At 49.7% G+C, this 20,988-nt stretch overlaps 9 protein-coding genes across 10 annotated transcripts; 4 read left to right on the plus strand and 5 right to left on the minus strand.

The window, feature by feature from the left end:
• Nucleotides 1–5: 5 nt before the first annotated feature.
• Nucleotides 6–8,936, minus strand: LOC121594571 (E3 ubiquitin-protein ligase listerin). The gene is made up of 12 exons (XM_041917982.1): nt 8,470–8,936; nt 7,730–8,328; nt 6,291–7,644; nt 4,445–5,587; nt 4,087–4,359; nt 3,791–4,017; nt 3,524–3,707; nt 3,185–3,451; nt 2,637–3,110; nt 2,456–2,570; nt 462–865; nt 6–386 (listed from the first exon to the last, which is right to left on the minus strand). Exons 1-12 carry the CDS (start codon nt 8,500–8,502, stop codon nt 159–161), a joined length of 5,301 nt encoding a protein of 1,766 aa, XP_041773916.1. The 5' UTR covers nt 8,503–8,936; the 3' UTR covers nt 6–158.
• On the plus strand, nt 874–2,609 carry LOC121594574. Its single transcript, XM_041917984.1, has 2 exons — nt 874–1,340; nt 1,408–2,609. Exons 1-2 carry the CDS (start codon nt 897–899, stop codon nt 2,425–2,427), a joined length of 1,464 nt encoding a protein of 487 aa, XP_041773918.1. The 5' UTR covers nt 874–896; the 3' UTR covers nt 2,428–2,609.
• Nucleotides 8,937–9,006: 70 nt separating the features above from the next.
• LOC121594573 lies at nt 9,007–11,514 on the plus strand. Its single transcript, XM_041917983.1, has 3 exons — nt 9,007–9,240; nt 9,314–9,881; nt 9,957–11,514. The coding sequence occupies exons 1-3, from the start codon at nt 9,109–9,111 to the stop codon at nt 11,441–11,443; spliced, it is 2,187 nt and encodes a 728-aa protein (XP_041773917.1). The 5' UTR covers nt 9,007–9,108; the 3' UTR covers nt 11,444–11,514.
• Nucleotides 11,515–11,530: 16 nt separating this feature from the next.
• LOC121594577 (UPF0389 protein CG9231) lies at nt 11,531–12,820 on the minus strand. Its single transcript, XM_041917988.1, has 3 exons — nt 12,587–12,820; nt 12,037–12,321; nt 11,531–11,959 (listed from the first exon to the last, which is right to left on the minus strand). Exons 2-3 carry the CDS (start codon nt 12,318–12,320, stop codon nt 11,734–11,736), a joined length of 510 nt encoding a protein of 169 aa, XP_041773922.1. The 5' UTR covers nt 12,321; nt 12,587–12,820; the 3' UTR covers nt 11,531–11,733.
• A 262-nt stretch (nt 12,821–13,082) lies between these two features.
• Nucleotides 13,083–13,959, plus strand: LOC121594578. The gene is made up of 2 exons (XM_041917989.1): nt 13,083–13,503; nt 13,578–13,959. Exons 1-2 carry the CDS (start codon nt 13,234–13,236, stop codon nt 13,794–13,796), a joined length of 489 nt encoding a protein of 162 aa, XP_041773923.1. The 5' UTR covers nt 13,083–13,233; the 3' UTR covers nt 13,797–13,959.
• Nucleotides 13,960–15,067: 1,108 nt separating this feature from the next.
• On the minus strand, nt 15,068–15,742 carry LOC121594581 (cuticle protein 16.5-like). Its single transcript, XM_041917992.1, has 2 exons — nt 15,652–15,742; nt 15,068–15,580 (listed from the first exon to the last, which is right to left on the minus strand). Exons 1-2 carry the CDS (start codon nt 15,667–15,669, stop codon nt 15,257–15,259), a joined length of 342 nt encoding a protein of 113 aa, XP_041773926.1. The 5' UTR covers nt 15,670–15,742; the 3' UTR covers nt 15,068–15,256.
• Nucleotides 15,743–15,780: 38 nt separating this feature from the next.
• On the plus strand, nt 15,781–16,777 carry LOC121594586 (cuticle protein 18.6-like). Of its 2 annotated transcripts, none has more exons than XM_041917997.1 (3): nt 15,781–16,127; nt 16,245–16,380; nt 16,459–16,777. In XM_041917997.1, the coding sequence occupies exons 2-3, from the start codon at nt 16,366–16,368 to the stop codon at nt 16,690–16,692; spliced, it is 249 nt and encodes an 82-aa protein (XP_041773931.1). In that variant the 5' UTR covers nt 15,781–16,127; nt 16,245–16,365; the 3' UTR covers nt 16,693–16,777. The 2 variants fall into 2 exon arrangements, with proteins under 2 accessions (XP_041773931.1, XP_041773930.1); XM_041917996.1 differs by having other exon boundaries at nt 16,248–16,380.
• Nucleotides 16,778–18,760: 1,983 nt separating this feature from the next.
• LOC121594579 (cyclin-dependent kinase inhibitor 1C-like) lies at nt 18,761–19,536 on the minus strand. The gene is made up of 2 exons (XM_041917990.1): nt 19,451–19,536; nt 18,761–19,380 (listed from the first exon to the last, which is right to left on the minus strand). The coding sequence occupies exons 1-2, from the start codon at nt 19,463–19,465 to the stop codon at nt 18,967–18,969; spliced, it is 429 nt and encodes a 142-aa protein (XP_041773924.1). The 5' UTR covers nt 19,466–19,536; the 3' UTR covers nt 18,761–18,966.
• A 570-nt stretch (nt 19,537–20,106) lies between these two features.
• On the minus strand, nt 20,107–20,603 carry LOC121594585. The gene is made up of 2 exons (XM_041917995.1): nt 20,521–20,603; nt 20,107–20,452 (listed from the first exon to the last, which is right to left on the minus strand). The coding sequence occupies exons 1-2, from the start codon at nt 20,533–20,535 to the stop codon at nt 20,216–20,218; spliced, it is 252 nt and encodes an 83-aa protein (XP_041773929.1). The 5' UTR covers nt 20,536–20,603; the 3' UTR covers nt 20,107–20,215.
• Nucleotides 20,604–20,988: the final 385 nt, after the last annotated feature.

Genomic DNA, 20,988 nt, shown 5'->3' on the forward strand with positions numbered 1-20,988 from the left:
GTTCATTTGTTCGATTTGTTTTCTCTGATTTACTCTTCATTGTAACTTAAATAAAGGCATCTTTCCCTTCTGCACAATCTACCTAGCTTAACAATATACCCATCTATCTATGCGTCTCAATTTGTTTTTCGTGTAAGTGCTTAAAACCGGGACACTTGTTAGAAAATATGTCGACAAATGGGGCACGTCGATTTGTTGCTCGTGCTGAACCACCGGTACAAGCACGGTCCGTGGAACTTCTTCTTGCAGGTTTTGCAGGACAGCTTCGGCAGCTGGCAGGTGTCTTGGTGTATAACGCTGTAGCACACGTAGCACTCTTCCACGCCCTCAAACTTACGATCCAAATTACGCTTCCACAGCGACAAACCATCGTTAATCGATCCGTTCTACGCGAGAGACAAAGAAAACAAAACCGGTTAGGTACAGGATGACAAGCGTTAATTACCGCCGTTACACTTTACCTGATGCGTCAGAAAGATGGAAAGCTGCATCACGACCTGGCGCGACTGCAACCGTCCGCCGATCTGCTTGCCACCCTCCACCGTGACCGCACCGAGCGGGAAGTTGCTCGGCAGCGTTATGTGCAGCTCCACCTTTGCCTCGTCGATCGAGTACACGGCCATCACCTGGCGCAGGGCCGAGTGCACCTTGATCTGCATGTTGTCCTGTCGGTCCTTGCGTTCCAGCAGCGCCTGGAACTCTTCCTGGCACAGCAAGCCCGACACCGAGTTGGCCGTTATCTTGCTCACGATCGTGGAGTAGCGATGGTTTAGCCCGTTGAACCATCGGCGCAGTATTACCGGCAGATGGCGCAGCGTTTGGGCGTACAGATGGCAGGCGTAACGTTCCAGCTTGGTGTTTGGATCTAGTAGGCGAACAGAGAAGAGCAATGCGAAATGTTTAGTAACCATTGTGCAGTAAACGAATCAACTATTTTGGCTCAAATTGTACAGGTGTTCCTTTTAATTGATTGTTTCGATCGTTTTTTTTTTTTGTTTTTGGGAAGTTTTGGTTACACAAAAATGGATTGGGAAGTTAATGGCCTACAACATAAAGCTACCGGTTACGAGCTGTTTCCCCAAGAGCTGCCGGAACTGGACACGGTTCCCTCGCTCGAAGCGGAGCTGCGCAAAGGAGCGAAGGAACGATTGGTCTACAACAAATTACAGGCACAGCAACGAAGATCCGAAAAGCAGACTTCGGTGCCAACCGTCTACAAATTGGTTCATCCGAGCCCGCAAAAGTATAAAAAGTGTCAACACAGTGGAAATTTCATCCTGGATCGAGAGGTGCTGAAGCCGGTGGAGCATATCGATTTCATAGCACTGCCTAAGGAAGTGGTAGGTGTGTTGGTGCTGTTACTATGCGTTACATGAGACATTTTCCACTTCTTCACCAATTACTTAGGTACGTCATAAATGGCCCCATTACATCGAGCACAAACTTTCCTCGGCCACGAACCGCATCAAAACGTTAGCGCGCCCCGGTACGTCACGCGTTCGAAACACGCTCGAGCAATACTCGACAACACTTTCACCGAAGCAAAAGCAACACCTGACGAGCCTGCTGGAACCGAAACCGTTCGTCAGCATACAGGAGTCGATCGGGTACGCTAAGCAGCAACGGTCGGACGATGCCATGTGGCGCCGGCATCGGGCCAAGCAGGAGCGCAAGCTACTGCACAAGGTCCACTGTTGGGAGATTAAGCTGCTCCGGCAAACGATGCACAAACTGTCCAAGTGTCTAGCCAGCTACTATCTGTACACGACCACCGAACCCCTGGGTCAGGAAGCGGCAAACATTTCACGGGTAGTATTGCGCCGCATAAGCCGCTTGCTGGAGGTGAAGATTCGACCGGACAAAACGGAACAAGAAAATGACGTTATCGAAGATTTTTACGTTGAATTTGCCGACAAAGTGGGAGAGTGGGTGTGGCGCATGATGCAGCAGACCGGTATAACGTTAGACAAGCAAAAATCCTTCTCGTACGTAAGACAATCGGAATCGTTCGTTTCCGTCAACTCGAGTGTGTTTGAGCTGCCCCGGGTGGGGGGCGAAATGAGGGACGGTGAGGAGCTGGAACCTTTGAGCATTATCTCGCTAGAGCTAGTGTACGACTGTGTGGAGGAGGCAGTGCTTACGGTGGAGCGGGAGAGTGTATGCTTAGAGGTTGAGGATGAAAACGTCGGAGAAGAAGCATTGCAAGAAGGTGAAGCATCAAGAAGCAAAGTATCGCTCGCTAACGCCGATTCTAGTGACAAGATTGACACACGCGCCTCAATGAATGAGAGTGCACAGGATGCAGATGAAACGGAGGACGATATGGAAAATCAAGTGACGGTTATTGAGAATATTCTAGCCGATGAAGCGGACGAAGATCAATCGGAAGAGAAACAGGTGGACGAAGAAGTCCCAAAGCCAACGTAGCGCTTTGCTTAAAAGAAACCAAACTTACTCTTAATCTGGTTCCACTCTAAGCTGGCAAACATCGCTTGTCCATAAACCGCACAGGAGTCCGGATTGCGCAGTAATTCCGGTGGCATCAGCTTGAAGAGTACGGGCAGGAGCAGCTGCAATAAAAATAAATAACATAAAATAGATCCACCAAATGATGATGCGTTTCGCGTAGCCCTTACCTCCTCAAACTCGTTGCGCGATATCCAGGAAGTGTAGATCGATCGCAACTCGGACGGAGCTTTGGCACAGATACCGAGAATACAGTCCCACAGCAGCAGGTAGGACAAACAGTGCGATCTAGCTTCGGCCAGCTTTTCCTGCTCGGCGACACTCGTAGCCGTCTCCTGGTCGGCCGGTTTGTAGTGGAAATCGGCCACAAACTCGTGCAGCAAATCCTGGTACTCGTCCAGCGGCAGCCGAAAGCGCTCCAGCAGGTGCCAGCTATCGTCCGCTTCTTCGCCACTCTCCTGCTGCCGCTCGGTGGACTCGGAGCGCTTCAGCAGCTGCTCCTGGTCACGCTGTACCAGCCCGATCGAGAGCGATTTAAGCATGGCGGTAGCGGCGTACCGTACGCGTTTGTTCCGGTGGCGAATGTTGGTCAGCGAGAAGGTGATGAGATCGTCCAGGGATGTTTTTGAATCTACTTTGTTTGCCTGTCAAAAGTCGGGGGAACCGGGTTAGAAGAGTTAGTGCTACTCTTTGTCTCAACGTCAGCTTTAACGCTTACCTTCAGCACGTGATTAAAATCGATCGCTTCCACATACGGGCAGATGCTTTCGATGAAATATTCATCCGATTTGCGCCCGCGGTCCAACGTATTCACAATACCGACGAATGCTTTCAACAGCACCAGATTAACGTCCTTCGAGAACACGTTGTCCCATTCCTCGATCACGTTCGTGAGCAGTTCGGTGGAGCTGCGCTGCCGCTCTGCATTGAAGAACTGCATCAATCCGTTAAACAGCCTAAACAGTGCCGCAATAAAGAGGGAAATCTAAAAAAAGAGGACAAAGAATAAAGATTTAATGCGCGACACGTGACATCGGCGCACCCGCGCGGCGCTTACATTGTGCGTATGGTATTGGGAAAAGCTTTTGGAGACGGAAAGCGTCCACGAGCTGAGGGCAATGCGAATAAAGTCCCACTTGGAGATGTCCAGCTCGGTGGGGAAGTAGCGCAGCACCACCGTCAGCACGTTGGCCACCTCCATGTCGAGGAAGATTTTGTTTTCGTCCGCTTGTGCCAGATCACTGCAAAGAGGGGGGAAGAAGAATTAATTATTAATTATTGCACAAACCAACCAATCAAACCCCCTTTGACCCCGTTTGCTTACCAATTGTAAAGCAACATTTTGTTGGCCGTCTGCCGGGTGATGAGCTCGTGCAGCACGATTAGGCAGTTGCCGATGATTTTTCGATCGTTCAGTTCGTTGTAGTTGGTGGAGAAATGGTTCTCTATCAGGCAGCGGGCCGAGGCAAGCTTTACCAGCACGTCAAAGTAGTTTTCAAACAGGTTGGGTCCGATGGGAAGACATTTCGGTTTCATCTTTGCACCCAGACACTGGAACAGTAAAGGAATACATTATTAATGGGGTGAATTAGTCAAAGAAAAACAAATGTTGAAGCTTACCTGCACTATGTTAATATAGGCCACGAGATCCTCGCTGTTGTTTGCTACCGTCGAAGCGTCCTCGTACAACAGAACGGGCCCGTTTTCCTCATCCGCATACTGATCGATCACTAGCAGCGCATTCAAACATTTGGCCCAGAGCATACCGTGCTCGTTGGACAGGGTAAACAGTTTCCGTTTGATTTCCTGCACGATATCCTGTGGTACGTTCCTTAGCAGAAGCGATAGCTTCTCCTGGACTGCGAGTATTAAACATTCAACGACGGATTCAAGCTGATGGGAGAGAAATGGAAGAAAAGGAGTGAATTTATATGCTGATTATGATAAACTCCTGCTTAGCTAATTGAGTTGAACGTACCTGCTCCGTATTGTACAGCACCGTATCCCCGACGGAGGCCAAATATATCACAGACAGTACCTTCTCGTAGATCAGTTCCGACCACGAGCGCAGAATCCAAAGCTCCTCCTCCTCTTCGTTGCCATCGCCATTCTCAGACACGTCCATTTCCTCCTCCTCTAGCTCATCCTTCCGCTCATCCACATCCATTTTGTCTGCCTGTTCGCTTTTCGCTGGCCGCTGCTGTTTTAGCTTCGCTTTGCACGATAGCTTCAACACAACGCTCACTGCACCGAGCGCCCGGGCTAGCAAGCTCTTCATCGCAACAGCAAACTGTTCGTTGGACAGTGCGGGAGATGTGGACAGTCGCGACTGTTTCGTTATCAGCCGTCCCTGGAGCAGCTCGGTGTACTCCGCCAGATGGGCCGTTTCGTCCGTTTGACGCTGCAGCTCCACCGTGCGCCTTTCGAACAGTTCCCTCAGCATCGCGTCAACCTGTTGGCAACGTTTGGGCCGGTCGTGTTTGTGCGATTCCGTGGCACAGGCAATTAATTTGGCCGTAAGTTCGGCTACCCTCTCCAGCAGCACCAGTATGTCCGCCTGATCCGTCCTGCCGGCTAGAGCGGCCAGCCGTTCGTCGATCGTGTTTACGCACCGCACGAGCAGCTGCCCGTCGAGCTCGATGTCTTCGCCGGACAGTGCATCCTGCCAGGCGGTCGTTGCCTCCCACAGCGTATCCTCGGACAGATGCTCACTGACCACGTTGTGGACGCTGAAATCGAACAGCGTACCGAACAGTGCCCGGTGCAATTCGGTCAGCCTGCCGTCGCTGCAGATGACGGGCATGATTTGGGCGAGAAAGCTTATGCAACCGTCGTGCAGCTCTTGCTTGGATGCGTCTCGCAGGGGATACGTGACGGTGTCAATGATTTTCCTGCATGTTTCCGCGTCAATCAATATCTCGCCATTGCTGGCCACGAAGAAGCATTTCTGCAGCAGTATCATGTTGTCCTTCGTGTTGCCGTTTGCGACACCAACCGCACATTCGATAATGTTGCTCGATACCTCGGGCTGCGAGAGGAACTGCTTTATGTTTGGCTCCTGGCACAGTGGATGGCTGAGCGCGCGCAGGATGATCCAGCTTTGAACGGTTTTGTTGGCCATCTGTGGGGCAAAAAAAAAAGATGTGTTAGAACTCTATATTTCGTTTAATTTATTTAAAAAATCGCCTATTCCACAAATGGAACGAAACTTTCTGCATCAAAATCAAATAAAATGCACCAAAAAGCTCATCAACCCGTGTACCATCGTGCAAAAGATATGTTGTACAAAGGTTTATAAATCATTTACCCCTCTTTGCTCCTTCTTCCCGCACGAAATAAACAATTTATGACCCCAACAAAGGCCATTTACCTGTCTCGTAATGCAGCAATTGTTTTTGGCGGGGTGAAGAAAACATACTCACCCCGTGCTGCACCAAAACCCTTCGCCCGAAAGGTCACTAATGGCAACGGAAATAACACCCAATCGGTACATCGTACCCGCGAAAAGGCCATCGTACTGCGCCCCATCAAACAGTACTTTAACCTTTTGCCGGGACGGTGCGAAATGGAAGACGGAGCCCAATTGCTTCATTTAATATCGTGTCATCGCATGCCAGTGGCATCGATAAAAGGACACGTAGCTTGGAGCGTTGGCAGTGTGCCAATAAACGTGTACGTTTGCTATTTGTCTTACAGTCCTACAGTCAATGAACGGAAGCATGTCTCTCCCTTCAATGCACGCGATTGAACTAAATACAGCAAACGCTTCCCATCACGTGCTTCCCTTTCAAACAAATCGCTGCGAATGTGTATCGATTACGCACCTTTATCCATTTGTTTAGCAGCGCTGCCCGTTCGTCCGCATCGAGATACTTGTACAGGATCATGATCAGCTCCACCACGTACTCCGACTGCAGCTTAGCATCCTGCAGCCATCGGGCGAACGTATCGAACAGACACTTGATGTTTTCACTGTCGTGGGCCAGAAACACGAACAGCTCCCGGCCCTGGAACGCTCGCACCAGATACTCCAGCTGCAGCACGTACCCATCGTCCCGCTCGACGCTGATCTTAGCAATGTACAGCTGGCAGATGCGGTACACGAGCAGCTGCAGCTGGTTTTCGAACCGATTCGCATGATCCCCGCTGGTCAGCGGACAGCTGCCACCGTCCACCGCATCCTCCGCGTTCGGGTTTTCCACCGCAAATTTCACCCGCTTGTGCGACGTACGGCGCAGATTCTGCACCAAATCCACGTGCGCATCCGTTATGCTCGCCGAATTGTCCTTGCAGTCCACGCTTTCCTTTACCACCCCGTACAGCCGCTCCCAGAACGTCACCAGCAGCCGCACGTACAGCGGATGCGTCGCACTGTGCTGACACCAGTGGTCCAGCAGGTTGGCCATACTCTGAAACACGTACTTCCCGCAGGCCGCTTCACTCGTAATGCACCACGCAATCACCCCCACCAGATGCTGCTCGAGCAGATTCATACAAAACTCTTCCCGGGCCGCTTCCGCCATCGCTTCGTCCCGCACGGCTTGCAGCACCACGTACTGGAACGATTCGTAGTACGCCTGCGAAACGGCCGTCACGTCCGCCCGGCTCGACTGTACCGCCTTCAGGCCTTCGTTCATGCTTTCGAAGAAGAGGCTGTAGAATTTGGCCAACCGCTCGTCGCCGAGCACGTCGCGCGTAAAGCCCGACACCAGCGGCAGCATGTGGGGGTAGACGCAGGCCGCATTGCCACCACCGCCACTTCTCAGCAGCTTCCACAGCTTCGGAAACACGGCCTTGTCGAAGTTGAGGTGCGTGTGCCAGCCGGCCAGATGCGCCTGGATCAGCACGATCGAGCTCCACACGTGCGTCACGACGGTTGGGTCGGTTTCGTCCAGAAACTGGAACACGCTCGTCGTTATCTGCGCCTGGTGCTGGTCCACCAGGAAGGGGGCGTGTTGGAGCAGCGCAGAGATCACCTCGAACCAGGCCGCCCGAATTGCGGCCGTTTTGTGCTTGTGGTACGTCCAGAATTTGGGACTTTTCAGCAGCTCCGCATTCTTGTCGGCCGACTTTTGCAGATTCTCCGGCGGAATGCGGCTCAGGTAGAGTGCGTACCCGCGCAGGCTGGATATGAGCACGCGCTGGTACTTGTTTTCACACTCTTCCGGTGTGTGCGATCTGTAAAAAGGGGGTAAACAAATCATATTTTAGGAAAAATTGTAAGATAGCTCCTTTTCCCTCTCTGGATCATCCCCTCACTCACTTCGGATTGCTCAGCGTGATGGCCGTGTGGATGGTCAGGTTCTTCGTGTAGTAGTCCAGTATTTCCTGCTCGCAAAACACAAACACCTCGCTCACCTTGCCCGGCGGAAAGGCGCTGCTGAACGACTGCAGCGCGGTACTGGCGGCCGGTGCGTACGTATCGTACTGGGACGAGATCCAGGCCGGCGCCAGCTGCTTCAGGAACGGGGCAATCTTCTTACCGGCCCGGCGAACGATCGCTGCCTGCGCCTGCTGCGTCGTTTCCCGCACCCGGTGCTCCGCATCGGTCGACAGGTTGACGAACAGGCGGGGCCAAAAGGGCAGCACCGCTTTCACCACCTCCAGGTCGGCCCCGTTCATCAGCTCGGTGAACTCGAGCAGTGCCTTCGTCTTGGTGGTCGGATCCTTCTTCAGCATCTTGCGCAGCACGATCTGCAGCGTATCGTCCAGGTTCGGGTCCAGCTCGTCGACGCTGTGGTTGGGGTCGATCTGCACAAACCCGGGCACGACCGGCATGCTCGTGCTGTCCAGCGCGGCAAACCCGAACAGCGTCGGCACGGAGGTGCCGAGCAGTTCCGCACTGCGCCCACTGCTCGACGGCTACCGGACGCGATGGGAGCGGGGGGAAATCGATTAGCATGGATGGTGAAATTGATACGACACAGGTATGGGGGGAGGGACTCCCCGACCGTACACGTCAACGCCAAGAGGGAACACCCCAGGCAGCAGGCACCGTCTTACCTTGGTGTTTCCTTTCGTTCGCTTCCCGCCCATTCTGAGTAAGGGGAGTAGTGTGGACTGTTTTCACCGAGGGGGAAGTTTTGTGTGAGGGTGTGATGCACCGAAAAGGGCACAGAGTATTTGGACGTCCTTTATGCTACCGTTCACACGATAAATATACGCAGCCAACAAGCTAGCAGCCAGCAGCGACGTGATTCCAACGCGATACGAACGTACACACAAGCACAAGCACACGCACACAGGTAACAGCTGTCAAGCAAAGGTGCTGCTTACCGCGCCAATAAGCAAAACAGTGCGAGGAAATGCTACTAAATCGGGATTTTAACACCTTTCCAACACTCAAATTGTAATTTAGTAGACACAATCACTAAAAACAATTCAATTTTGCTTCTAGTTCGCTCTATTGCACGATTATGTCGCGCTTCTCACCAGCACACAACCTGCCGAGTGTGGCTTGTCAAGCACTGTACGTGTGTCACAGCTTGACATGTTTTCGTGGGGCATTTTTTTTTGCTCTCCTCTGAGAACTGTCAAACGCTGCGGAGCGCTGTCAGGCGCCGTAAAACGTAAACAAAAAGCACGTTGTACTCCGTTCGCTCACACACGCGTTGCTCCGGACGGCGAATAAAGTGTTCCGAAATGGCCAAACTGCTCGCCTATTACAATCTTTGTCCGATAAACAACATCGACGACTTTCTGGGACTGTCGCGCGATGTCGATCCGGGCTGCGTGATAAACACGCTGGGCCGCAACATCATACTGGTGGTCAAGGTGGGTCAACGGATCGCGCGTGTCCCGGTGCAATGGTTCTTACGGATTAACTTTCCTTGGCTCTTTCTTACAGCTAAGTAATCAACGACAAATCCGCAGCTGGACCGTGCTGGATCGGCTCAGCAGCAAGGTGGTGTACGATTTCCGCTCCGAGCGATACGTCGGTGTGTTTGGGGGCCGCTACATACGGTGCTGGAAGCGGGACCAGCACGACATGAACACGGTGAAGAAGATCAAGCTGTACCGCACCGTGCACGATCTGTTCTGCCTCGAGAGCGGTCAAACGTTGCTGCTCTACACGGACGGTAGCTGTGAATCGCTCGAAAGTGCGTTGAAAACGAGAAACAAATCGCAGCAGGATGAGGCCGGCAATGTAGCTGTGCCCTTCGTTGACCCGAAAACGCACACGATACGGGACGTGAAGGTGCTTCTGCTGGACAACGGGACACCACTGTTGACGTACTTCCTGCGCAAGGAGGAGGACGGTTCGATGGAGCTGCACTACGCGCTGCTCAATCCGGTCGACCTGAAGGTGCACAAAACAATCGAAAAAATAGCGGTGCAGCGCATCGGGGACGAGATCCGGTTGGTGAGCGCCTGCGTGGTGGACGGGAGCGATGGACCATCGTTGCTGAGCATCTGTAAGTAGCGGGAAGTGAGGTCGCTTTTCGGTTTTGAATAAAATTGGCAATTTCTTTTCTCACAACCCTCCACAGGGTCCGACAGTCGCATATTTAACCTTCAGCTTTCCCTCGGCCAGTCGCCGAAGCGCGAGGAAGGGGTGGGCAACTTTATCGAAATGGTGCACCACCTGAACGTAAAGCAGCCGCTCTCGATGGCCAGCATCGGCAAGGACTATGTCGCGTTCTACGCGAACAACAAAAACCAGGACGGCGCGACGCTCGTCCTGTTCAACGTGCAGTTCAAGGTGTTCCAGGCGAAGCAGTACTTCAAGGTGTACTTTGTGTCGTCCCGCATCTGGGTGGTGGAGAGCAACATACTGCTAGCGTTCGGGCAGATGTTGGCGGTGGTGCCGTTTAAAATCAGCAAGGAGCAGCTGTCGGACATGATCGGCAGTCAGCGCACCTTCGACCTGTCGCACACGATCGACGACGAAAGCATTAACGAGGAGTGCGAACTGCTGGATGTGTACGCGTTTGACGAAATGCTGTCAAAGCTGCCCAAGCGAAGGGAACTCGAAGCGAATGGTGGAGATGCAACGGTCGCGAACGGTTCGGGCGAAGCGCCGCCAGCAGACCGGCCCGCCTACAAGTGGGTGTACAGCGAGGCCGAGTTTGAGGAGGAATTGCGGGCGGCCTATCGGGAATCGCTGCCGGTGGATGTGATCGAAAGCTCCCTCCTGCCGAAGGATACGGTACAGATAAAGCTTTTCAACAATGCGGACGTATCGCTCGGGCCGTTGATTTTGAGCGAAAAGTTTGAAATCATGCTCGAGGAGCTGGAACGTTGTGGATACTCGGAGGTGGAAATCTGCGACCGCGTCGTGCCGTGGCTGATGCAAGCGAACCTGCCCGAAGATCTCGCCAAGTGTTTAAAGCGCTACTCGGTCGTATCGGAACGGACGCTCATAAAGGCGCTCAAGTATGCCCTCTCGCTGCCTGCAACGAACGAGGAGGAGGAGGAGGAAGAGGAGCAAGAGATGGAAGTTGGGACAACACCGAAGGCCAACAAAGTCAAGCCGCCCAAAAAGGATGAGCCCGAGCTGCCCGATCAGCACATTATGGTGGAGGCGCAGGCAAACCATCCCTGTCGTCGCGATCTGCTCAACATTGTCCTGTCCTGCAGCTTCAACCGCAAACCGCTGATTGCGTACGCACGGAAGGAGTTGGATTTTCGCACCGTCCGGGAGCTGTTGCAGCATCTCGAGCATTTGCTTACCGATCCGATGGCCATGCTGAGCGAAACGCTACACAACGCGGATACCTTCGACAGTGACGAGCAGACGGTACAGTGGATGATGGTGCTGCTCGATTCACACTACCAGCAGTTTATTCTTTCGACCGAGGAGCCGATACGGGAGCAGCTGCAGCGCCTCCTGACCATTGTCGAGCGGCACGTTGGGCTGTTGGGCGAGCTGCAAAAGCTGTCCCCTTCGTTGCGCCGTATGCTGGAGCAAAAGGCACAGAAATCGGGACGGGATGCTAACCAGTGGTACTGCGTGGAGACGATTACGTTATATTAGCGGCAGGCTTGGGCCAACGAGAAGGTGTTTCAATAGCATTAAGATAATAAAAGTGTACCGAATGTCCCCCACATGCACACATCACAGTGACATTATTCCATCGCTTGGCTGTATTTACAGGTTGATTTTATCAATTTCTAGCGCCTAAAAGATCAACACTTTAAATGTGGCATAGTTTTAACGCGGACAATAATCACCGGACCTTTCTATCTAGCAAAAAACAGGTCAGGTGTAAGGATAATTGATGATGGCTTTGCCGGCGGCCAGCCCGTGGTGGGTAACACAGCATTTTACTTCTTCTTCGCTTCTGCCGCAAGCGTCGCTTCGTAGTCGGCACGTGCCTTCTCGTTGTACTCCTTGTGCCAGTCCAGGTTCATCTGGGCGACGGATTCGCCCCGCTCCTGCGCCTTCTTGCCACTGATCACCATGACGATGCAACCGATCGCGGTCGCAATCATCATGTAGTTGGCGATCTTGATTCGCACCTGATTCCGGACCCGTTCCATCTTCTCCTGGCTAGCGAGTGGGAGGAAAAAAGATAATTGAAGGATAATTTCATACACAAAACAAAGGAAAAGAAACGGAAACGCTACCTGACAAAGTTAGGAACTTCCTCGATGGATTTGTACCGCTTCATAAAGACCAGCATACGCTTCTCCAGCCCGTTCGGTGTGTGAGTGTGCGTGTTGATGCTCGATCCATTGCTTCCACCGGCGGACGGAGTCGATTTCGGTGGCTGCTGGGGCTTTGGTTCGACCTGGTTCGAGCTGAAGCTTCGACCGGCTGCGCCAGTGCTACGTGATCGTAGCAGCGTCGACGTTCGAGCCACGCCGGATGATGTACGTGCGATTTCGCATGCTGTGCGCAAAAAGTTCATCCTATGCACATAGAGGGAAAATAGAAAAAGACGGAAAGAAAGGAGGTCATAAAACCGGTCCCGGTGTATTGAGCGGTTGAAAGCGGATGAAGGTGCAGCATAAGTTTGGGTTGTATGCACGGATACTTGATCGTAGAGATGCTTTTCATTTGCTACGCTTTAACTTAAAATAATCATTAGAGCTCAGGCCAAAGAGAAAAATACATAAAACGGCAAGATCACCACTGAAACTCAAACAAGATTACACAATACACACAATCACTTACGCTGAGCTGGTGGATGCACCGATTTCTGTGGAAGCTGCGCACGCAAATGTATCAAGCCTTCGGTTGCGTTTAGTGGAAGCGTTTATGCGCTTCACTTAGTGAACTTGAAGTAATTGCAATTTACGGCCCAAATTGCTTTTTATTTACTTTTGTAAGAGAAATACCATTCGCTCGCGGATCACTTCCCCCACCAACAACACAACAGCCGTGAAACAACAACAACAACAGCAATAAGCAACTGGGCAGCTGTCAAAGGAGGTGGACACACTTCAACTGTCAATTTCAATTCGAAAACTAATTTCAATTAATTTATACTATCATAAATTTCGGTCTTTTGATGGTCTTAACAGCTTTTTATAGTTTAATATGTTCAAGATTCCCAAAAATGAGAGCAAATGTAGGATTTTAGTAACATTTCCTTTCATTATTTTGCGCCCAGAAACGCTAAAGAAACGCTTCACACGAAACGCTTCAAATCGATTTGACAGCTGCGCGCTGTGTGTTTGTTTACATTTGCCTGGTGCCGGACCATACCATAGCAAACACGCGGCACGCGTGCGTTTTCGTAGGAATTGTATTATTTAAAGTTTCCTAATTATCTGCTACCGGCAAAAAGTGAATTTAAACCCTTCTCCAACCCTCTAAACATGGTGAACGATATGGAAACGGATATAGGCACCCCCGTGGATGATTATGGCGTGCTGAAGGGTGATCTCGTGTTCATACGCAACAACGAAAACCTCATGCAAGCCATCGATCAGATACAGGAAACGCTGGCCAGTGTGAATCGGGAGTATGAAAAGTATCCGAACTTTACGGCGGAGGAAAAGGTGCGCTTCGACACGCTGTGTGCGTTTTGCGTGAACTCACTGTTCTGGATGCACGAGAAGATGCTCGGTCGACCGAACACCGTCATGGTGAGTGTTGGGGAAGGATAATTGTTGCCTTTAGAATCATTCAAAATAATTCTTTCTATCTCTTCTTCTTTCAGGATGACATTAAAGCGGATCTCGACCGGGTGCGGGAAGCGATGAAACGGTTGCAAACCATACACGAAAACCTTACCAAGCGGCCCCGTCTAGATCAGCCGGCCGCGCAAAGGTTCGTGCGGGCCGGGCTGTACGATGCTAACAACACGGAAAGCGACAAACAGAACGATGCACCACCAAACAAAAAGAAGCGCCGGGAGAAGAAAGCCGAACCGGAATGAAAAGAGTAGCCCAGCATGTGTGCTACTGGGGTAGGTACAATAAGAGATGTATGTGGATGGGAGATTCGAGATTTAAACATGTACTAAATAACATAGGGCAGATGTGGTTAGGGAAAATAATAATAAAAAGCTAAATGAATGTCCTACTGTAATGTAAAATGGCATCAGTCCATGCTTTCGTACTAATGCTTTTTGAAAGAAGAGAGTTTGATTCCAGCGCCAAAGAGGAAGACCTTCGCTAGTGTTCGTAGAACTGGCTACAGTATTTTCCCTAGTTACGCGGATTCGAAGACGTCGTGGAGCTCGGTACTGTGGGGTTTTTAAAAATTATTTTTAGCTAAACCTTTAAGCTATGAATGCGATCTAGCCTCAGAACATGATCTGCAATCACGATTTTCGTCCATCACCGGTGCGTTATTTATCGTCAGACTAATTAGACATCATTGTGGTATACAATCACACGATTGTTTTGCCAATCATGAGCATGAAGGTTCAGTAAAGCACTTAAAGTTTTTAAACCCCTTTTGAACAGCACATGCAGGAGTCTGGTCAAGTAATCTTTAGCTTCTTGTTTATCATTGCTACACGATGATCGGTGGATGCCTTCGAGAAGTGCTTTTGAGATTGGAGTTGGTATAAGTTTTCCGATCCATCACAAGATCACCAGACCGTCAGCGAGCATTGGCCAATACTCGAGTGGAAAAACAGGTCCTTAGCGTGACAGTTGTGCCAGTTTCAGGTGCTTGAGCCCTTATCGATCGATGGCTGGGTTGATGTTGGTGAGCGGTTTTGCTGAGACTAATTATTATAATAGGCATAATTAGTTCGATCGATAGAAATGGTTCGATTGGTTGGTGTGAGACATCGTTAGATGGAAAGTGGAAATTAAGGCGGCCATTGTTGGGCCCGTCTGGTGGCACAGTTGTCAACTCGTACGACTTAACAACATACCCGTCTTATGGGTTCAAGCCCCGAATGGACGGACTGTGCACCACTCATACATACGGAAGGATTTGACTGTCCTGCGATGTTGTAATCAGTAAACTATTGAAAACCAAGCACCACTAGTCGTGTTCAGAGGCAGACTTTTGACCCACAACGGTTGTTATGCCAAAAAAGGAGATTATCGTTTACTATGGACATTGGAGAGTTATGCAGGCTTTATAGGGAATCCCTCTCTAAATTGAGTGGTGAACTATAATAATATGCCAAGAGTTATTTTAATAACTGTTTTTCGGATCCACTAAAAAGATAGGTAAAACATGTATCCATTTTTAGGAACATTCCTTCTAAAAAGGTGTTGTATTTTGATTGTGACAAGAATTGAGTTAAGCAGGAAGGACAATATTTACAAAAGATCCTAGATGCAGGAAGGTGGCGACAGTACGAACGATCAGCATCGTCTCGACAGAACCCCAATGTTCAGTCAATGCCAATGTGCTTCTGCTTCAACGCGTACCTTAGAACACGTACGGAGCGGGCAGTCCAGTGTAGGCCGAGTAGGCGCTGAGGGCTGGCAGACCGGCGGCAGTGTAAGCACTGTAGGCTGGCAGTCCAGCGGCAGTGTAGGCCAGAGCAGGAGCTGCCGGTGCAACGAAGCGTGCCGCCGGGGCAGCAACGACGGCCGGAGCAGCCGCAACGACCGGAGCCGCTACCGCATGGTTGACGGTATGTGCGTTGTAGGAGGTGGCGTACGGTGCGACGACTCCTGCCGCAGCAAGCGGAGCTGCCACTGGGAAAACTCCAGCCGAAGCAGTACCGAACACGCACACAGCCAGGCAGATCTGAAGGAGTGGGATGGATTGTATGGTTTAAGCACGAACATAATTGGCTCGAAGAATTAAAGAACACTTACCACAATTTTGGCAGACATGATGCTTGTTGGGTTTTGTGGAGAACTCTGACGTTCGAAAGGCTTGGAAGGTTTGTTTGTTAGATTGCTTGGAAGCGACTGATGCCATTGTTGGCGTTGAGGATGGTTTTTATACCAATCCTCAACACACACTCACACCAACAACTCAACCCTTCCTGCCAAGTTGCATACGGAATTATTGTTCAATTTCACTTGGTCCCAGTGAAGTCCACCCACTCTTCCCTGCTTTCGACGAGGCAGACTGTGTGTCCGTCATACGATGGGAATATTAATGTTGGAAATTGAAATCGAACGCCGGTATCATAAACGCATAACAAAAAACGGTACACTGAAACCAGTGGTTGACCAATCGGTACGATCGGTACGGACGTGATCATGCTAACGGTGTCAGTTACGCAACCCAAGCACCACAAGAAGCGACGAACTGACCTTGATGACGTTCGGGTCCTTCCCGTTAGGTGAGTGATTTGACAGGGGGCTCCCAGAGTACTGGTCGGAATGTTGGCAAGGCTGTTCGATTCAATGATGCGATGTCGTTGATCGCATTTTAATCGCAACTCCCCCACAATTGGCAGTAGCTGATAAGGAACACAGGAGGGGGAGAGCATCTAGAAGAGTATAAATAGCGAGTGCATTCTTCAGCAAACGGTACAGTTGTTCTGTTCAATCGAAAGCCAATCAAACCAACCTTTGAAAATGTTTGCCAAAATCGTAAGTAATCGACAAGCACTTCCATCCAAGAGCCTTTTTCACTTTCGATAACTTATCGCTTCTTCCTTCGCATCATAGATCTTCTTCTTCGGCCTGCTCGTTGCTGCTGCCTACGGCAAGCCCGTATTCCCGCTAGCCTACTCGGCACCGCTCGTTGCTGCTCCTTCCGTAGCGGTGGCCTCTCCACTGGCCGCTCCGTTTGCCGCTGCTGCTTACACGGCGGCTGTCCCGGCAGTTTCGGCGGCATACACGGCTTCTCCTTACGCCTACAGTGCTTATCCTTACAGTGCCTATGGATCGTATTTGCTGTAAAATGTATCTCGTCTGCTCAACAAGTACACAAATGAAGCGTCGGTTGATGGTGGTTATGTTTGAAATATAAATTTATTGTTTGCAAGCACAATATTGCCGCTTTATTCTCTATTCCTCCATTCCTCTTCTCATTATTCTTTGTCTAATGGATCTATTCTATCGCAACGGCGTATAAATGATTCCTTCGGTCGGTTCGATTGATTGCGACGCAACCAGACAGTTATTTCTTGGTAAGCGAGGGCGATCCGAATGCAAGTCGATCTTGATTGGGCTTGTTGGATTAAGCTCGTCTATCGAGTAGAGCCAGTAATGTGTCCTGATGACTCCAACAGATTCCAAAGACTAGGCAACTTCTACTATACCGGATAGGATCGATACGCACCTGGACCATTCTCTTCTAGCAAGGATTTAAAGTGCAGTTGACTCCTCAAGGGGATTACTTTCAACCGTTACCATCTCAGTAGCACAACAATTGAACACAATGAAGACAAGCAATGTAAGAGTTGAAAGAAATTCCAGTCAATTTATTGTACAGAATGTTACATGAAATCATTTCCAGTGTGTTTCATACGGAGTGAAGTTCTAGCATGATCCTTAGACGACTTCGACGGCACGTCAATTGTAATAGAATGAAGATCGCAGCGCTGGGGCACTGTAGGCACTGTAGGCTAGGGGGCTACCGGAGTACGTCGAGTAGGTGACTGGAGAGCCGGAGTAGGTCGAGTACGAGGCAACGGGGGACACTACACCTGCAGTGTAGGCCACCGGGAACTCAAGAGAGCGGCTTCTAGGAAGTGGATATCCAGCCGAAGCGCAGACAACGACCAGGGCGATGATGAACTGCACATAATGAAAGTGAAAATCAATTCAATTATCTAAATTTCTGCTTCTCTTTTACTAGTCTCCTGAATACTTACCAACTTGGCAAACATTTTGTTGCGTGTAATTTGGAGACTGTTGGAGCAGCTGTTCTAACACTTAAAGTTGATTGCTTTCTGATAAAAATGAATTTGAAGTTCGCGCTTTTATACTGGCGGATCATGAATACGAAATTACGATCTATACAAACAAATATTGTTGGTGTGTGTGGGAAGGTGTTCTAGAAGATTAAAAAGAGACACACACTCGTTGAAGAATGGTATATACTGTGTAGCACTTACTGGAAAAGATGGATGACAAAGGCCCCCATGATCGATAGGTTGATGGAGCAAAAAACGCATAACGAAACTGCAGTGAAATATGTAGCTACGTTTAAAAAGAAATAAACGGTCAATCTGGTCTTAGGTATGTGGAGTGCAAGCCAGCAGATATACAGTTGATTGCTTCATATAGTTGGAATAATCAAGGACATTTTCGTTAAGCCCAATCCCCCCACATAACCTTTGTTTGAAACAGAGAGACAGACTGTTTGAAACAAAAAGGGCGATCCGTTTTTAGAATGTTGTTGACATTTGCTTGATGATTTTGGAAGTTTGGAGGAAACTCTTATGTCTGTTCTTTGCCAAAACTCCTGCCCTGAACCAGGAATCTATTCATATCACTTGCTGGCATGATAAAGTCGAGTTTTTTATTGCTGAAGAGGACGAGCCGAATGTAAATCGATTTTGGAAACTCCAATAGATTCCATAGACGAGGCAACTCCTACAAGACCGGACAGGATCGATTCGAACCTGACTATCCTCTTAAATCTTAAATCATCCTGTCATCCTGTGGTTAAAACTAATCCTTTCTTGACTTTTACCATCTCTGATGCCTGGTTTCCCATGACGTTGTTATTGTTTCCGAAGAATTTTCAAATAATACCAGGAACCCTCGGGAATGATCGTAAATCCTGAGGAATGAATGTCATCGTAAATAATGATATGTACTAAAATTGATCTACAATGATCCTCTACTCAAATGTGGAAACTAAAGCAACCGTAAAAAGTGTCTGCCTCCATTGGGATGATATTGAAGATCGTGTAGTAATAACGAATACATTTCTACTTCGGTGTAGTTATTACCTGAATTTTTCTCCTAAAATTTTCCATCCTTAGAAGCGAAATAAATCCGAAACAAATCATGTTAGTTCACACGGGATACAAAGATTGACCGTACATTTATTGGAGCAAAAGCGTACATCGCCGCCCTGCCTGCACACCAGCTTCGGCGAAGGAGGTAGTGCCATTCGATTGCAGTCTCTATGTCACTGATTAGCTTAAGCACTACTTAATCACATGTTTTGCCATTTGGGGGCCGCCACCAGCAGCAATCACACACGTCCACCGCGCCCGATTAGGCAACGACCGATCGGTAGCGGATCGTAGCATGGAACGGTCGCACCAGCTTAGCAACCTTCGCCACCGGAGCGGCAGCTACAAGCTTGGCGGCGGGTGCGGCAGCTACTACCGCTGGTACGGCGGGTACGGCTGGAACCGGCACCGGAACTGGGATGGCCGCTGGAGGATTGTAAACGACCGGCTGCGGGTAGAACACGGGCGCTGGCGGTGCTGCGGGTAGAACGAAATGGTAGGCTGGCGCTGGGACTGGCGCCGGGATGGGTGCCGGTACTGCGAAGGGCACAAAGCCGTTGTAGGTACGGGCGAACACTTGCGAGCTTTGGGCTGTAACGACGGCAGGACCAACGGGTGTAAGGACATGTGGCTTAGCGGACGCTACGGCTAGCAGACTGCAGACAGCAACGATGGACTGGAATGACGAGAATGATGTCACAATAACGCTGTGATGGGAATGTTCCGAAAGAATGTGTCCTACTTACCACCTTCGTAAACATTTTTAAAGCTGTTTGTTTGTTTCTTTCCACTTTCACTGGGACCTCGGCACGGGCTGATGCTTGATGAACGGTCAATTAGTGCGTAATGAGCCAATAATACCCGTATATCGAGTATTTATAGGAAAAGCACGAACGCCAAACCGTCCATTGTTTTGTTTGTCCCACCCGAAACGTCCCCAAAAAAAAACAAAAACCTACACAGCGAACGCTCAAGGGGGTTGCTATCAACCCGGTACCCATCTGTTTGGCCGATTTCTGTTCCCACCCCGTTTCCTGCTGGAGGAAGTCCGTCACGATTCATGCCCGTGCGCCGAACGCTCCAAATAAATCTATTCCACGCCCCGAACACATCCAGGCACGATCCTAAGTCCGTAGCGTTTGATCGAACCAGCGATCGAACGGTGGTCAGTGCGTTTGTGACATAATCGCTGGCCGCTGGCATTGAAACTGTGTAGGGTTATGCTAAACATGGTCGCATAATCGGGCGATCGCGTTGCACGTGTTTGCACCTTCCCAGCAGCGCAACAATTGCCAATTGCTGTGAGGAGTGGGAGAAGGCTTTTGTTTGTTTGTTTGTTTGTTTGTTGGTCCGTTGTGGATCATCTTCCGCTTTTGGTCGGTGAAGACAAGCATTGTAGGAGTTGAAAGTAATTCCAGTAAATTTATTGTACAGAATGTTACATGAAATCGCTTCCAGTGTGTTTCATAGGGAGTGAGGTTCTATCGCGATCCTTAGACTTCGGCGGCACGTCAATTGTAATAGAATGAAGATCGCAGCGCTGGGGCACTGTAGGCACTATAGGGTCGCTGGCTGCCGGAGTACGTTGAGTAGGTGACTGGTGAGCCGGAGTAGGTCGAGTACGAGGCAACTGGAGCGCTGTACGCAACGGACGGCACAACTCCTGAAGTGTAGGCCACCGGGAAGTCAAGAGAACGAGGAGTTAGTAGAAAAGCCGGAGCGCAGACAACGGCAAGGGCGACGATGAACTACACAGGACGAAAGTGAAAATCAATTCTTAATTTCTGCTTCACTTCTCTCGTAGTAACATACTTACCAATTTGGCAAACATTTTGTTGTGTGTGATTTGGAGACTGTTGAAGCAGCTGTTCTAATACTTAAAGTTGATTGCTTTCTGATGAAGATGAATCTGAAGTACGCGCTTTTATACTGGCCATTAAGTTCAGAATATTAATATCAAATTACGATCAATACAAAAGAATAAATTGGAGTGTGTAGGAAGGCATTCTAGAAGTTTAGAAAGAACAATACACACACGCGTTGAAGAATGGTATAGAATGCGTATCACTTACTGAAAGAGGTGGCTGTTAAAATCGCCGATGATCGACGGCTTGATCGAGCAAAACGACGATAACGACACTTCAATGAAATATGTAGCTATGTTTAAAAAAATAAACGGTTAAATTAGTCTGGTGTCTAGGTGATTGGAGTACAAGTCAGCAGAAATACAGCTGATTGCTTCATTTACAACAGTTTCATTGAATAATCAACGACATGTGCAATG

The sequence above is a fragment of the Anopheles merus genome, chromosome 2L (genome assembly GCF_017562075.2).
Source record: "Anopheles merus strain MAF chromosome 2L, AmerM5.1, whole genome shotgun sequence".
Lineage (NCBI taxonomy): Eukaryota > Metazoa > Arthropoda > Insecta > Diptera > Culicidae > Anopheles > Anopheles merus.

What these genes read in the sequence shown, in the direction of transcription:
- LOC121594574 (XM_041917984.1), top strand. Translation starts at nt 897, where the DNA reads ATGTTTAGTAACCATTGTGCAGTAAACGAATCAACTATTTTGGCTCAA. An exon ending in TAGCACTGCCTAAGGAAGTG is followed by an intron (nt 1,341 to 1,407) that starts GTAGGTGTGTTG and finishes CCAATTACTTAG; the next exon opens with GTACGTCATAAATGGCCCCA.
- LOC121594571 (XM_041917982.1), bottom strand. Translation starts at nt 8,502, where the DNA reads ATGGGCGGGAAGCGAACGAAAGGAAACACCAAG. An exon ending in ATTTTAATCACGTGCTGAAG is followed by an intron (nt 3,111 to 3,184) that starts GTAAGCGTTAAA and finishes GACTTTTGACAG; the next exon opens with GCAAACAAAGTAGATTCAAA. An exon ending in AGAGTGGAACCAGATTAAGA is followed by an intron (nt 866 to 2,455) that starts GTAAGTTTGGTT and finishes TTCGCCTACTAG; the next exon opens with ATCCAAACACCAAGCTGGAA.
- LOC121594573 (XM_041917983.1), top strand. Translation starts at nt 9,109, where the DNA reads ATGGCCAAACTGCTCGCCTATTACAATCTTTGTCCGATAAACAACATC. An exon ending in ACATCATACTGGTGGTCAAG is followed by an intron (nt 9,241 to 9,313) that starts GTGGGTCAACGG and finishes TCTTTCTTACAG; the next exon opens with CTAAGTAATCAACGACAAAT. An exon ending in ACCATCGTTGCTGAGCATCT is followed by an intron (nt 9,882 to 9,956) that starts GTAAGTAGCGGG and finishes AACCCTCCACAG; the next exon opens with GGTCCGACAGTCGCATATTT.
- LOC121594577 (XM_041917988.1), bottom strand. Translation starts at nt 12,320, where the DNA reads ATGAACTTTTTGCGCACAGCATGCGAAATCGCACGTACATCATCCGGC. An exon ending in GAAGTTCCTAACTTTGTCAG is followed by an intron (nt 11,960 to 12,036) that starts GTAGCGTTTCCG and finishes CCCACTCGCTAG; the next exon opens with CCAGGAGAAGATGGAACGGG.
- LOC121594578 (XM_041917989.1), top strand. Translation starts at nt 13,234, where the DNA reads ATGGTGAACGATATGGAAACGGATATAGGCACCCCCGTGGATGATTAT. An exon ending in GTCGACCGAACACCGTCATG is followed by an intron (nt 13,504 to 13,577) that starts GTGAGTGTTGGG and finishes TTCTTCTTTCAG; the next exon opens with GATGACATTAAAGCGGATCT.